This window comes from Cotesia glomerata, linkage group LG5 (genome assembly GCF_020080835.1).
Source record: "Cotesia glomerata isolate CgM1 linkage group LG5, MPM_Cglom_v2.3, whole genome shotgun sequence".
Taxonomy (NCBI): Eukaryota; Metazoa; Arthropoda; class Insecta; order Hymenoptera; family Braconidae; genus Cotesia; species Cotesia glomerata.
The window spans coordinates 23,947,149-23,961,899 of NC_058162.1; the positions used below are offsets into that span (position 1 = coordinate 23,947,149).

General features: G+C 28.5%; 1 protein-coding gene across 5 annotated transcripts in view; it reads right to left on the reverse strand.

Moving 5' to 3' along the window:
• Window positions 1-3,369: 3,369 nt before the first annotated feature.
• Window positions 3,370-14,751, reverse strand: part of LOC123265626 (protein jim lovell) — a 170,965-nt gene continuing 159,583 nt past the window's right edge. For all 5 annotated transcript variants that reach the window (XM_044729439.1, XM_044729441.1, XM_044729437.1 and 2 more), the window contains 2 exons: window positions 10,863-11,379; window positions 3,370-5,373 (listed from right to left, as the gene is read on the reverse strand). In XM_044729439.1, the coding sequence (XP_044585374.1) occupies window positions 3,648-5,373; window positions 10,863-11,056 (1,920 nt within the window). In that variant the 5' untranslated portion in view covers window positions 11,057-11,379 and the 3' untranslated portion in view covers window positions 3,370-3,647. The remainder of the gene's footprint in view (window positions 5,374-10,862; window positions 11,380-14,751) is intronic.

Below are 14,751 nucleotides of genomic sequence, written 5' to 3' on the forward strand. Positions count from 1 at the left end.
GAATATGTTGATAATAAAAGAGTTGAAAGATTGTGTTGATAATTTAGAGCGGAGCATATGTTGATAATAAAGAGTTGAAAAGAGACTACATGCGGAGATGCTGAGACAATTAGCCTTGTAAAAACCAGAAAACGGTATACAAGTAAAACTCATAATAATAATATATTTTAATTTTGACTAAGAAAATTGTTTTTTATTTTTGATATCAAATTTTGGTTAAAATATCAGAAATATAGAAAAATTAAGGAGCTTCTTCTAAGAGAATTAAATTTCTTACAAAAAAATTTTTTAATCATTTTTTTGTATCTTCAAAATTTAATCTAAAATTTTAAAATTAAATTTTGTCTATAATTTTGAAATTAAATTTTGTCTATAATTTTTGTTTTTAATTTTGACTCAGAAAATTTTTTTTTGTGGGTCTTAAATTTTGAGTAAAATCTCAAAGATATAGAAAAATTGAGAAACTTTTTTAAAGGAAATTGAATTTCCCACAAAAAAAATTCGCTTATCATTTTCTCGTATCTTTAAAATTTAATCAAAAATTTTGAAATTAAACTTTCTATACTTTTATTTTGGCTCCAAAAAATTGTTTTTTACTTTTAATATTAATTTCTGATGAAAATATGAGATATGAAAAAATTTATAAGGAACTTACTTATAGAAAATTAAATTTCTTACAAAAAAAGGTTTGTTATAATTATTTTGTTTTTTAAAAATTTAATCTAAAATTTTGAAATTGAACTTTGTCTAGATTTTAATATTTTTACTCAGAAAATTGTTTTTTATTTTGGGTATCAAATTTTGAATGAAATATCAGAGATACGGAAAAATCATAGGAAACTTTTTTTTTTAAGAAATTAAATTTTCTGCAAAAAAAGTCTCAATTTTTTTACATTTTCAATTTTTGAGCCAAAATTTTTAATTCAAATTTTGAATTTTGATCTTAAATTTTTAGTAAAATACAAAATTTTGATGAGGATCTTTTTGTAGAGAAGAAAATTTTTTATAAGAAAATTTTCTTATCATTTTTCCAAATTTTTAATATTTGAGCCAAAATTTTGGAATCAAAATTCAAATATTTATTTTTCCGGTCATAAAAAATGGTTTTTGACTTTAAATCTTAAATTTTGAATAAAATATCAGAGATACGAAAAAATCACGAGACCTTTTTTTCGTATCTTCAATAACTAATTTACAATTCTGTAATTACTTTATAAAAAAACAAATTGAAAAAATTCTTAAGAAATTCATTTAATTTTGATGAAAATAAAAAATAAAAATCAAATAAAATCAATTTGTTATTAAAAGAAAAATTTTTCAATTTATTTTCTAAAAAATTTCTCAATTTTCAACCAAAAAAATTACCAAAAAAAAATTTAATTTTCTATTTTAGAAATTTAAAAAAATCTTGAACTAAAATTTTTTCAAGCTAATTTTTTATATCTCTTAAAACACGAGAAACCTTGCATATTTTCAGCGTAAAATATTAAAAACCTCGCTTTTTTCAGGCACCCTTAAACATGTTTTTCTTTCTTCTCATTTTCTTTTCATTTTTCGCTCGTTTCCTCGCCGGATAGAAAAAGCAACTTATAAATAAAAATTTATATAAATATATTTGCAACTAAAAAAACGTCCTCTCTACTTCCTTGCACGAACCCTGCTCACATTTATATATATTTATATATAATATATATCACACTAGGTTGAATTCCGTAATTTCGGTGGAAAACCGTCGTCTCAAAAGTTCCCTTTCAATTTAAAGCATTGCACTGCATATAGGAGATCTCTTTACATTAGAGAGGATGAACGACGGGTAAAAGAGGCGCTTGTTTTCCTTCCGGTTACCATCCCTTATTCTTATTCTTTTTCTTATCCTTACTCTCGTTTCATCCCTTTATCCTTCTGTTTATACGCACATCCAACACATACAACCGAGCTCTTACTCTGTTACAAACATCAGATAAGACTCCTTGCACCGTATCCGAAATATAAAAAGATAATTTCAAATAAAATAAATAAAATATTGTATATAAATACGCAACATGTTAAATTATCATATAAATATATATATATGAAATAAAATAAAATATAATTTCATGTTAAATAAGAGACATTTTTCCCGCGGGTTTAAACTCTTTGACTTTAGCCTTCTTCAGCCGGTCTTTTTTTTCTTTTTTCCTTATCTTTTTTACATTACATATTCTATTTGTTTGTTTATACGCGTAAGGGGTTGTACTTTTTTTTTATAATTTTTTTTGTTGTTTTTTTCGAAAAATTGAAAGATTTTTTTGATAAGAATATTTAGTGATTTTTTTCTTTAATTTTTGTCTTGTTAAACAATTATTTAAAACCAAAAAAATAAATCTTAGTTTAATTTAATTTCTTTTTTTAAATTAATTTATTTTTTCGGAAACTTTTATTTATTTTTTAGATTTTTTTAAAATTTTTATTTTTTTAAAAAGTAATTTGGATAAAAAAAAATTAATTTTTCATATTTATTTTTTTGGAAAATTTTAATTATGATTTTTTGGAATGTTCCTTTTTTCTTAAATTTGTATCTTGAAAAATTAATTTCAATCCGAAAAATTAATCTTGTTCTCATTGAATTTTTTGAAAAATTTTAAACGTGATTTTTTGAAGATATATATAATTTTTTTTTTAATTTTTGTTTTTTTTAAAAAGTAATTTAGATAAAAAAAATTAATTTTTTATATTTATGTTTTTGGAAAATTTTAGGTATGATTTTTTGGAATGTATAATCAATTTTTTTTTTAATTTTTTATTTAAAAAAATTAATTTAAATACGAAAAATTAATCTTTTTTTAATTGAATTTTTTGGAAAAATTTAGCGTAATTTTTAGAAAGTATATTTAATGATTTTCTTTTTAATTTTTGTATTTTAAAAAAGTAATTTCAATACAAAATATCAATTTTATTTTAATTTAATATCCTCAATTTATCTAATTTTCAAAAATTTACTGTTTTAACTATCAATTTTCCAAAATTACACTAATTACATTTTTTCATCAATAATAATATAACTAATTAACTGATTATTCTTCAGTTTATTTAATTTTTTACTCAAATTTTCTAGTTTTAATTTTAATATTCAAATAGTTTTTTTTTTCACTCATTTTTTAAATATTTAAAAAAACTACTCTTAATTTTTTTATCAATTACCTCAAAATTAATCATTAAAACTTTTCAAAAAATTCACGAATTTAATAAAAATTTTCCAATAAAAATTAATTAATTACAATTTTTTTTTTACAAATTAATTAAAATTTTTCAATAAAAATTAAATAATTACAATTATTTTTTTTTCTTTAAAAAAATTAATTAATAATAATTCTTCTTCTTTTAAAAAATTAATGAATACTAAAATTAAAGAAAAAAACCCCCAAAATTCCAATAGTAAAACCCAAAACCCTAAAATTCAACCCCGTACGCATAAGGAACAAAATAATGAATAACAACAACAACAATAATCAACACTTGTTGTCCTCGCCTCAATAATTACCATTATCAATAATAACCCTATCATCAATACACAATAATAATAATAATACTAAATAAAAATAAAAATTTTACAAAAGAGTCTCACGTGGACGGGACTACCCAGCTTCCCAGCCGTCGCTCCACGTCCCTCATTCCCCATTCTGCTGTAGTAGCGCTGGAGCGGACTGAGGCGTCTGCGGAATCTCGTGAATAAGCGCCGCACCGGGAGAGGGCGACCTGCTCGGAGGAGTGAGTTCACAGGGCCCAGCGCCAGGGTTCCCGGCGGCTTCGAAGGCCTTCTGCTCGCTGGGGGGCAGAAGATGAACCATGTTGACCGGAACAGGAAAAGCCGCACCGAAATCCGGATAGAACCCCTGATGAAGCAGCGAATGCGTCGGGAACTGGTCGTCGGGGTGGGGGAGCCCGAGGGGGTGGCTCATCTGGGGCGGAGGAACAGCCTTGACATTGTTATTAAGCGAATTCATAACTTCGCCACCAGTACAGTCCTTCCTGAGCTGTTCCAGTTTTAAACTCTTGCCGTACTTGCCCCTGACGTACATCAGAAGACTGTTATACGGAATTCCGAAGATCCTACTGGCCTGAGACGTCGTCATCTTCTTGTTCCACACGTGCTGGAGGGCCTCAGTGAGTTCCGCGTTGGTCCAGGAACGCGGGGGGCCACCACGGGGGGCACTGTGCTGCCCCTTGGGCCTCCCGAGAGGCATTCTGGTGTGGTCCGACCACCTACGGGGGCCGTCTTCGCCCCTGTGCTTCTTGGATTTCTTCGTGGGGTGGTGGATGAGGTTCGCGCCCCCGAACAGCCCGTGGAGAGCCTCAGGCTTGAAGCTATCGTGTAAATCCGCGAGAAGGAGCCCCCGTTCCAGGCCCCCGGGCGGAAAGAGGGAGGTTCCGTCCATGGGAAAGACCGACCGTCTGGGAGTCAAGGCTGAATCTTGAAAGGGGTGGAGCCTGTTCGCGTGCGGACTGTCTTCTCGGTGGTGGGGGAGCTGCGCCTGCTGAGGGCCCGGCCCCCAGTGAGCTGCCAAGTGGCTCAGGTTCGCTAGATACTCGCTTTGGTGGTGGGGAGGCGTTAAGGACAGCGCGGAGAGAGCCGGCATACCCGATTGAGTAAGGTCGTGGATGGAACTGTCGGGCTGGAGGCCGGTTCCAGTTAGAGGCGAGCACCTGGGGCTGCTCGCTGGCTCGCTCTCCGTCTTTATCTGCTCTGCAGGGGAAGATTCCGACCGCTTCATCGATAAATTCTCGGCTATGTCCTCATTGGGGGCCACCGAGGGTTGGTGCAGCGGCTGGAAGTTCTGCGGCGAGTGCCGGCTGGTGAAGTTCAGGGGCGGACTCGGGCTTGGAGGGGGGTGCGGCTTGCTCAGGTCTTGGGGGATCAGTTCCCCGGACCTTCTTCTGGGCCTGGCCTGCTTCCGCCTGGGGAGCGGCGAGGTGCAGTCTCGCAGGGAGAAGTTCAGGTGGGTCATGTGTGGTAACCTTTCTCGTTCCCGTTCTCGTTCACGTTCCCGGAACCCCCGAGATGCCAGTCGGGGAGAACTGGACTCCTCGTCGTGCGGCGTCGACTGCCGTAACGGTTCCGGGGTCAGTCGGTCGGAACCTAGAAGCTCGTCGCTTGTTTCTGCGGCTGTTGGCGTCGCTGGGGGAGACACTGGTCGCGGTTCTGAAGAGGCTAGTCCGCGCACGTGCAAAGTTTCTGCGGCTCGCATTAAGTTTGCTAGGTCTTCGTGCCCTACCCGCACTTCCCCGCGGTACATGAAGTCGATTAATGCTGCCACCTCCCGAGAGTTGTAGTCTTTTAGGACTATCACCGGATGCTTGCAAGGATGCTCCGCGAATATCCTCTCGAAGAACGGGCTGAAACATACAGGGAAGAGATCTTTAGTGGTTTGTGGTTAGAGGGTTGTTTTTTAAGTTTAAAGAGATGTTTTGAGTTTGTTTGAGGTAGTTTTTGTTTTGTTTGGGAGGATATATTAAATAGAGTTTGTTTTAGGTTGTTTGTAATAGTTTGAGTGGTTTTCTTTTTAAATAAATGCGGTGAGATGTTAATTGCTTACAAGAAGATACATTTTTTTTTGAATTTAATTTATTTAAATTTGGTTGCATCTTTAAGAGCATGTAGTATATAGTCTGTTGTCGGTAATTCAGTCTGGACTATTGATAAAAATTCCAATTAAATATATCGGATTGTTTATTTTAAACAAATAAAAATGCACTGGAAGTTATCAGGCTAATTGTCAATACTCCAAACACTGTTCAAAAAAATTAGTACTCATTTTGTACTTAAGCGCTCAAAGTTACACATTACGTTTTTGAGCTCTGCGAGCTCAAAAATATGATTATTGAGTCATTTTGAGCTCTCCGAGCTCAAAACTCTAATAGCAGTTTAATAAAACACAATTTTTTGAATTTTCAAACGGCAATAACTTTTGAATGAATGAACCGATTTTCACGCAGTTGGCGGCATTCATCGCAGTTTTTGAAGCCTCATAAAAGATCATTAAGTTTAAATTGATCGAGTCAGTAATTTTGAAGTAATTCCAAAAAAACACTTTTTTCGGTTTTTTTTTCGACAACGATAACTCACGAACGAATCAACCGATTTTGACCGGGCTTGCGGTGATCGACGTGGTTTTTTTATCTTAAGAACTGATTAGATTTTAAAATTGATCGGTAAAGCCATTTAAAAGTTATTCCAAAAAAACCACATTTGAAAAAATTTTTTTTTGCAATTTTTTTGAGATTTCTCAAAATCTACTGGTTCGAATCGATCCAAATTATAGTCAAAATCTAAGTTTAGTCAAGCCCTTTCGAATGGCGCCAACCGCGATGAAATCGCTCAAGCCGTTCAAAAGTTATGAGAGGTTTACATACGGCCACACACACACACACACACACACACACACACACACACACACACACACACACACACACACACACACACACACACACACACACATACACACACACAGACGTACGCACATAATCGCGAAAACATTCAGAAAAGCTTCCTAGGACCTCAAAACGTCAAGATCTGATGAGAACTCGATTTTCGAAAAACGGGGTAAAATCAATAACTTCCCGATTTTCGAAAATTTTCAATTTTCTTAGTTAAACTATAGTTAAACTATAGTTAAACTATAGTCCAAACCTAGCTGCATTTTAATTATTCTGTCTTATAAGTAATCTAAACTAAAGCAAAGATTAACCAAAAAAATAAATCAATCTCGAAGATTATATTGGTTGTAAGTTTATTAGTAATTTCTTTATAGTAAAGTTTATTTAGTTGAATATGTGATGGGAATATGTGATAGGAGATAAGGCAGTTTTACGCGCGAACTCTACACGGAAAAAAGAAAACTCGAAAAATTACAGTATCACTGTAAATCCAAGTGTTTTAACAAAACACACATAAAGTGTTTTGTTCCTATCTTGAAGCATTGTAGTCACTTTTAAAACACTTCCATGTGTTTTAATTTTCCATGTTAAATGCCCATTTGTAGTCACTTTTAAAACACTTTGATTTACAGTGATATAATGCAACGTGGCGCTTCGTGATGAAAACTGGAAAAATTACAGTTTCAGATTGCAATTATCACAGATTTTATAAGAATTACATTGTAGAATGTAATATTTACATTAAAAGCTCTGAATATTAAATTAACAAATTGAATTTAGAAAAATGTTATTTTAAACTGTAATTTTTCTAGTTTTGATTACGACGGGACCGATTTTACATTTTATACTGTAATTTTTCGAGTTTTCTTTTTTCCGTGTACTTATTTATTTATCATTTTGTTATTTTTTTTCAATGATTAAATTTAAAAATAAAAGAATCATTTTACGAAAGGCTATTATTAACATACTCCTGCCAAGTTTAATGATTTTTTATTCAAAAATTACTTGGTCAAAAAGCGTCTCAGTATTTTATCCAAAATTTGAATATTCTCTGTCCTACATGTTCTTAAGCAAAATCTTGAAATTTTGATGTAATAATTGAGAAAAAAAAGAATTTTTTTAATAATTTATAAGTACTAGTTTATTGTCTGGCGTTATAAATGCTAACAAAATTTGTAGAGCCAAAAAGGCAAAAATAAAAATTTTTTCTACTTTTAACTTTAAAATTTGTAGGATTTTTTTTTGGCTTCAAAAAAAAAATTCTTAATGTCAAAAAGCGTATTAATACACTTTTACTTAGCACACTTTTATAAATACTAAAAAAAAATAATTAATTTTTGAAAAATGATTGCGAAATTTTAAAGATCTAAATTACTGTTAATTTAACAAATGTACAATGAAAAAAAAAATTAACTTGCTATTGTTTTTGAATTTTTAAATAATAATAATAACAATGGAAATTTTTCACAATTCATTGTTATTATCGTTGTTATTGTCATTATTATAATTATTATTTTTGGTGTCTCAAAAATTTTAAATAATTAATAATAATAATAGAAATGTTATAAATTTATTATTATTTTAATAATAATAATAATAATAATTAATATTATTGTTATTTAGGCCTTCACACGAGAGCGAGATTTTTCTCGTCTCGGAAAAGCGAGACGAGGGTTTTAGAAAATGTTATGGGCGATACCGAGACCACATATAGCGCAACCCGAGAGTCTTGTTCTTTGACTCGTAAAATTTTTTTTATGAAGTTTTTATTAGAAAAATTAGAAAAGATCCACATACAGAACAATAAATTTTACAAAGTATAAAATCTGGTGACCATCTGTGAAATAGTTTATTGTAACTTTAAAAAAAAACTCAAAGTTTAAAATAAATAATAAAAATTATTTATTTTTCATTTAATATGATATTTCTCCTTAATATTTAGAACTAAGTGAGACGAGACCGAGACTCGAACGAGACTTCATTTTTTCGGAATTTACGAGACCGAGACAAGATTTTTGATACTCTCGCCTACTCTCGTCTCATGTGAAGCCCTATTGTTAATATTTAGATATTATTAATAATGTTGTTATATTTGCTGCTGTAGCTTTTTAATTTTTGAGTGAATAATAATAATAATAACTTTAGTAATTTGTAAAAATGATCTATATTATTAAAAGAATAAGCAAAATTTTGTGGCCAATGTATTTATATAATAAAATGGGTTTTTATGGTTAAATTTGGTATCGTTGGAAAAGTCTTGACCTGGAGTTGTATCTTTTCATGATTTCATATCATTCTCACCAATAATAAATTTATGATAATAAGTATTTAGGCTGCATTTGAAAATGCTCTATCTCTAGATAATTATGAAATTAACTTGTATCTTGTGAACTATTGATATTTTTAAAGATATAAGGGCATCCCGATGTTACACTCATCAGTAGCTTTTATTTATATATTTATATATATATATATATATATATATATATATATATATATATATATATATATATATATATATTTAATATATATATATATAATAAATATATTAAATATATATATATATATATATATATATATATATATATATATATATATATATATATATAAATATATATTTATATTTATTATATGTATGTATATATGAACAATATATCAAAAATGCATATGAGTACCCGCATGCATTTTGATATAATTTTCATATATACATGTATGTAATATATATAAATATATGAAAAACTGATGTGGGTATTTAAATCAAGATATAAGCCCATCCCGATGTTACACTCATCAAGACCTTTCATTTAAGTACCTTCATCAATTTTTCATATATTTATGTGTATTACTTTGGAAAATATATAAAAATTGTAAACTATTGATATTTTTAAGGATATAAGCTTATCCCGATGTTACACTCATCAATACCTTTCATTTAAGTACCCACACAGAAAGAAAGATTTCTTGACTGGAAAACAAAATTCTTGGCTCAAGTAAATTTTCGGTCGCCTGAAGGAAGACCGAAGTTGTCTTGGCCGAAGTAAAAATTTTTCTTGAAATTCTATTTTTGATGGAAGTAATTTTTTCTTAATTCAAATTATCATTAATACTTGATACAAGAAATTTTTATATTTGATCAAGATTTTTAGATACTTTAGGGAAGCAGCGCCACCTACTTCAGCTGAGAAAAAAATTTTCAAGATGAGAAAATTTTTCTCTTGAATATTTGATACCCATTTTAGATTATTTTAGCGCGAAATTATACATATTGAATGAAAAAAAATGATTCAATATTATTTGATCTTCCCATTTGACATGTTAGTCAATAGAAATATTAATGAAAATTTACTATCGAGATATTTAATTTTTTGGAGCAGGAGAAAAATTTTCTCAAGACAAGAAAATTTACTTCTGTCAAGAACTTCATTTTTTGGAGCAAGAGAGAAATTTTCTGAAAACAAGAAAATTTTCTTGACTTAAATAAATTGATTTGGATCAAAATACGTATTTCTTGAAGCAAGGGAATTGATTTTTTGTAATAAGTGAAATTTCTTGTGTCAAAAAAAATTTTTTTTTTCGCCCAAGAAAATAATTAGGAAGAAAAATATTTTCTTGGCTCAAGTGAACCTTTCTTTCTGTGCACATCAATTTTTCATATATTTATATATATTACATATATGTATATATGAAAAATATATCAAAAATGCATGTGGGTACTCAAATGAAAGCTCTTGATGAGTATAACATCGAGTTAAGCTTATATCTTTAAAAATATAAATAGTTCTCAAAATACATAATTAAGAAATGACCTTGTATCTTGTGAACTATTGACATTTTTAAAGGTATGAGCTCACCCTGAGGTTACACTTATCGAAACCTTTCATTTGAGTACCCACATCAATTTTTCATATATTTATATATATTATATATATATATGTATGTATATATGAAAAATATATCAAAAATGCATGTGGGTACTCAAATGAAAGCTCTTGATGAGTATAACATCGGGTTGAGCTTATATCTGTTAAAATATAAATAGTTCTCAAAATACATAATTAAGAAATGACCTTGTATCTTGTGAACTATTGACATTTTTAAAGGTATGAGCTCACCCGGAGGTTACACTCATCGAGACCTTTCATTTGAGTACCCACATCAATTTTTCATATATTTCATATATTTATATATATTATATATATGTATATATGAAAAATATATCAAAAATGCATGTGGGTACTCAAATGAAAGCTCTTGATGAGTTAACATCGGAATGAGTTTATATCTTTAAAAAAGTCAATATTTAAAAAAGTACAGTGCAATTTAACAAAAATCATTATTTAAAAAAGCAAAATTTTATTTATCTATAGTTCACAAGTCACAGCAGTCACATAGTGACTGCAAGGTTGCTAGTTGTTATTGTTGTTTTAATATTTTTTAATAATAATTACCTGCAGGCACTAAGGACGACTTTGTGAGCACGCAAACTGTTGTCAGAGCAAACGAGAGTGACATCGACGAAAATCTCGGCATGTAAAAGGGCCTCAAAGGACTGGAGAATGTGGGCCTGGTGGTTGTTCCACCTAAGTGAGTAATGCGACTGGAGTGCCATGCCACCGTCGGGACTCTCCGCGGTGCTCGACATCTTTTGGAACCAGTTCCGCTTGTCGGAGCCACCTTGCACCACGAGAGCAGTTCGCCGGCCCAACACTCACGGCTTCTGGTTAATAATATTCTTCCGAGGTTATTGTTATATTGTTTGCTTCTTTGTTGAGTTCCAGGTTCCAGGTTATAGGTTGTAAGTGATAAGTTATGGATTATTTAGGTGGCAGGCTGTTCTCCTCCTTCTTCTTCGTCTTCTGTTCCCCTTTCGGGTTGTTTTGTGACCTCCCTTTTGGCTAGTTTTGTTGATAAACCGGACAGTCAAGGCTTTTAATTCCATCCACTTTTCGTTAGTTGACCTTTCACCTGTAATTTATACATAAATACTCTCGTAAGTAATTGTCTATTATTTTTTATATTTTTTTTTTTTTAATTTTCATTTATTCAAGTATTTTGTTTTTTTTGTTTTTTTTTTTAACAAATTTTATTTTTATAATTTTTTTTTTAAACTTCCCGCTAAGAAAATTGAAAATTTTCAAAAATCGGGAAGTTATTGTTTTCACCCCGTTTTTCGAAAATCGAGTTTTCATCAGATCTCGACGTTTTGAGGTCCTAGGAAGCTTTCCTGACTATTTCCACGGTGATGTCACCGTATGTGTGTGTGTGTGTGTGTGTGTGTAAATCTCTCATAACTTTTGAACGGATCATCAGATTCGATCGAAATAAGCAGCGTTTAGAAGAGTTCCTTTGCCCCTAGAATTCTGATACTAATTTACAGAATTTAAGTCGATCAATTTTAAGAAATCTCAAAAATAAAATTTCCAAAAATTCGTTTTTTTGAAATATCTTTTAAACGGCTGAACTGATGAATTCCAAAAACTAATCAGCTCTTAACCTCAAAAAACCACGTCGATTGCCACTAGCCCGGTCAAAATCGGTTAATTTGTTTGTGAGATATCGTTGTCGAAAAAAATTAAAAAAAATGTTTTTTTCAGAATTTCTATGAAATTTTTAGTCTGACCAGTTTACGCTTAAAGATTTTCCAAAGAACTCAAAAAACTGCGTTGAATGCCGTAAACCGCGAGAAAATCGGTTAATTAATTCAAAAGTTATTGCGGTTTGAAAATTCAAAAAATAGTGTTCTATAAAACGTCATTAGCCTTTTGAGCTTAAAGAGCTCAAAATCACAGAACAGCGGTTTATTTGAGCTCGGAGAGCTCAAAATTACACATAAATTATATTTTTGAGCTCGAAGAGCTTAAAAAATAAGTGAATTGTTGAGCACTTAGGTATGGAGGTAGCGGGAAGTTGCATAGATGACCTTTAGGGTCAACCGTTTTCCTCATTTTTTATTAACAAATATGAAGAAAAAGTTTAAATATAAAAAGAAATTTTGATTAGTCTTTTTTAAAATTGAATTAGAGATAATTTTATTAATTTAATTTTTTCTTTTTTAAATTCATATAAATAAAAATGAAGAAAAATATAAAAAGTTCATTTTAAATAAAAAGAAATAATTACGATATAAGAAATAATTTTTAATAAAAGAAGAAATATTAATGTAAGACGAAATTTTAATTAATTTCTCTAATATTGAATAAGTGAAAATTTTAATATATATATATATATATATATATATATATATATATATATATATATATATTTTTTTTTTTTTAGATATTTATAAATACATATTAAAAAAAAATAAGAAGCACTAATTTTAATATAAAATATAAAAGTTAATTAATTAAAATAAATTTTAATGAAAATTTTTTATCGATTTAAAAAATAAAAACTTGAGATTTTTTATTTAATATATTTTTAATTGACAAATGTTTGACCGACGATCGAAATTAAACTTTTGTTCTCTTCGCGACAGAAAATTTCACACTTAATATCAATATCTTATTTATTTATTTATTTAAATAAACAAATCTAACAACTCACGCCATTAATAAAGTTAATAATTACACTGGTTAGTGTACAAAAAATTTATAATGTATAACAAGTTGATTTATAAATAATACAGTAATTTAATAGTTAAATTTCTAAATGAAAAGACTATTGGTGTGTTAGCAATTGCAACCCAAGAAAATAATAGTAATTAATAAAAATAAAAAGAGAAAAAAAAAATAATTATTATAACAATAAATTGTTAATAATTTTATTATTAATTAGTTCTTTATTTTAATTTTGTATATAAGAAGAAAATTAAATTTATTTTAAAGTTAAGAAGAAATTCTAGTTTAAGTTTTCTGTTAACTAAATAAAAATTGAAAAAAATTTTTAATTGATTAATTGTAAAAAATTGTTTGATTTAATTTAAATTCTATGAATTAATAACATATTATTAATAATAAAGTTAAAAAAAAAACTGTAGAACGTGTAAGTTATAAAATCATTTTTTTTTAATTTTGTATTTTATGTCAAAAAAATAATTTTGATGATAGTATCTTTGGAATTAAAAAAATTTACTATTATTTTAAAATCAAGGTTACTTTTTTAATTTTTTTTTAAATAACTTTTAAAGTAATAAATAAACCCAACAGCATAGGCCATTAACAGGGATAATAATTAAACAATGTACATAGAAAAAAATTTTTTTTAATGTATGACAAGTTGACTAATAGCTAGAATAGTAATTCAATAGTTAAATTGCTAAATGAAAAGACTAATGATATGTTAGAAATTGCAACTCAAGAAAATACTAGCAATTAATAAAAATAAAAAGAAAAAAAAAGACAAAATAAAACAATAATAATAATACTTATAACAATTATACAATTGCACATATTCAACGCCATTTAGTTACTAATTTGTCAAGTAATGCTGTTACATGTAATAAAAAATTATCAATTTTTAAAGAATAATTTTGTGTTTTCAAAATCTTTAAATAAAACAGTATTGCCGTTCAAAAAAATCATTAAATTTTTTTTTAGACTTCTATTTTTAATTTGACAGCAAAAAAAATTATATTTAGAATTTTACAACTAACAAATAAATTTCTTTTTCAAATAACTTTAATTTCAATCATTTAGTCTTAAGTATCAATGTAAAAATTAAATTTTTTATTAATTATAGTGTTTTTAAATTTATTATTAAAATATAAAAAAAAAAGTACAAAGAGAATTATTTTAAATACTAAAAAAATTGTCAAATTTAGATTAAAAAAAAGTTTTTTAATAATTCTTATGCTAAAAATAATTATATTAAATATAAAAACGAAATATTAAAAAAAAAATTGTATTATTAAATAACAATTTCGTTATTTTTAAAAAAATTGACAGCGAAGAATATTTAGAATTTTTTTAATGAACTTTTCTATAAAAAATAAAATAAAAAAATCGTAAGCTTAAATTTATCAAACAAAAAATTTTTTTAATCAAAATTTACAAACAAAAATTACTAAGTTAACTTGATACAAAAATTACAAATGTGTTTAAATTTATAAATTTTACCAATTAGAAAATTTAGCGATATAATCAAATAATTATTTTCAATTTTGATTTTGATAACTTCTAAAACAATGTTCCACTGACAAGAAGTGATAATTAAAAACGTGAAATTAAACTCGGAGCTTTCTGACCTAAAACGATTAAAATAATCAATCGGATTAAATACGTCCGAATATACTTTACAATATATAATATAAGCGATAGAATAAAATCTAAAACAAAGCCAAAATATGAGATGACAATTTAAATCAAAGTTAACTAACTCCTTAAATAATTACATATT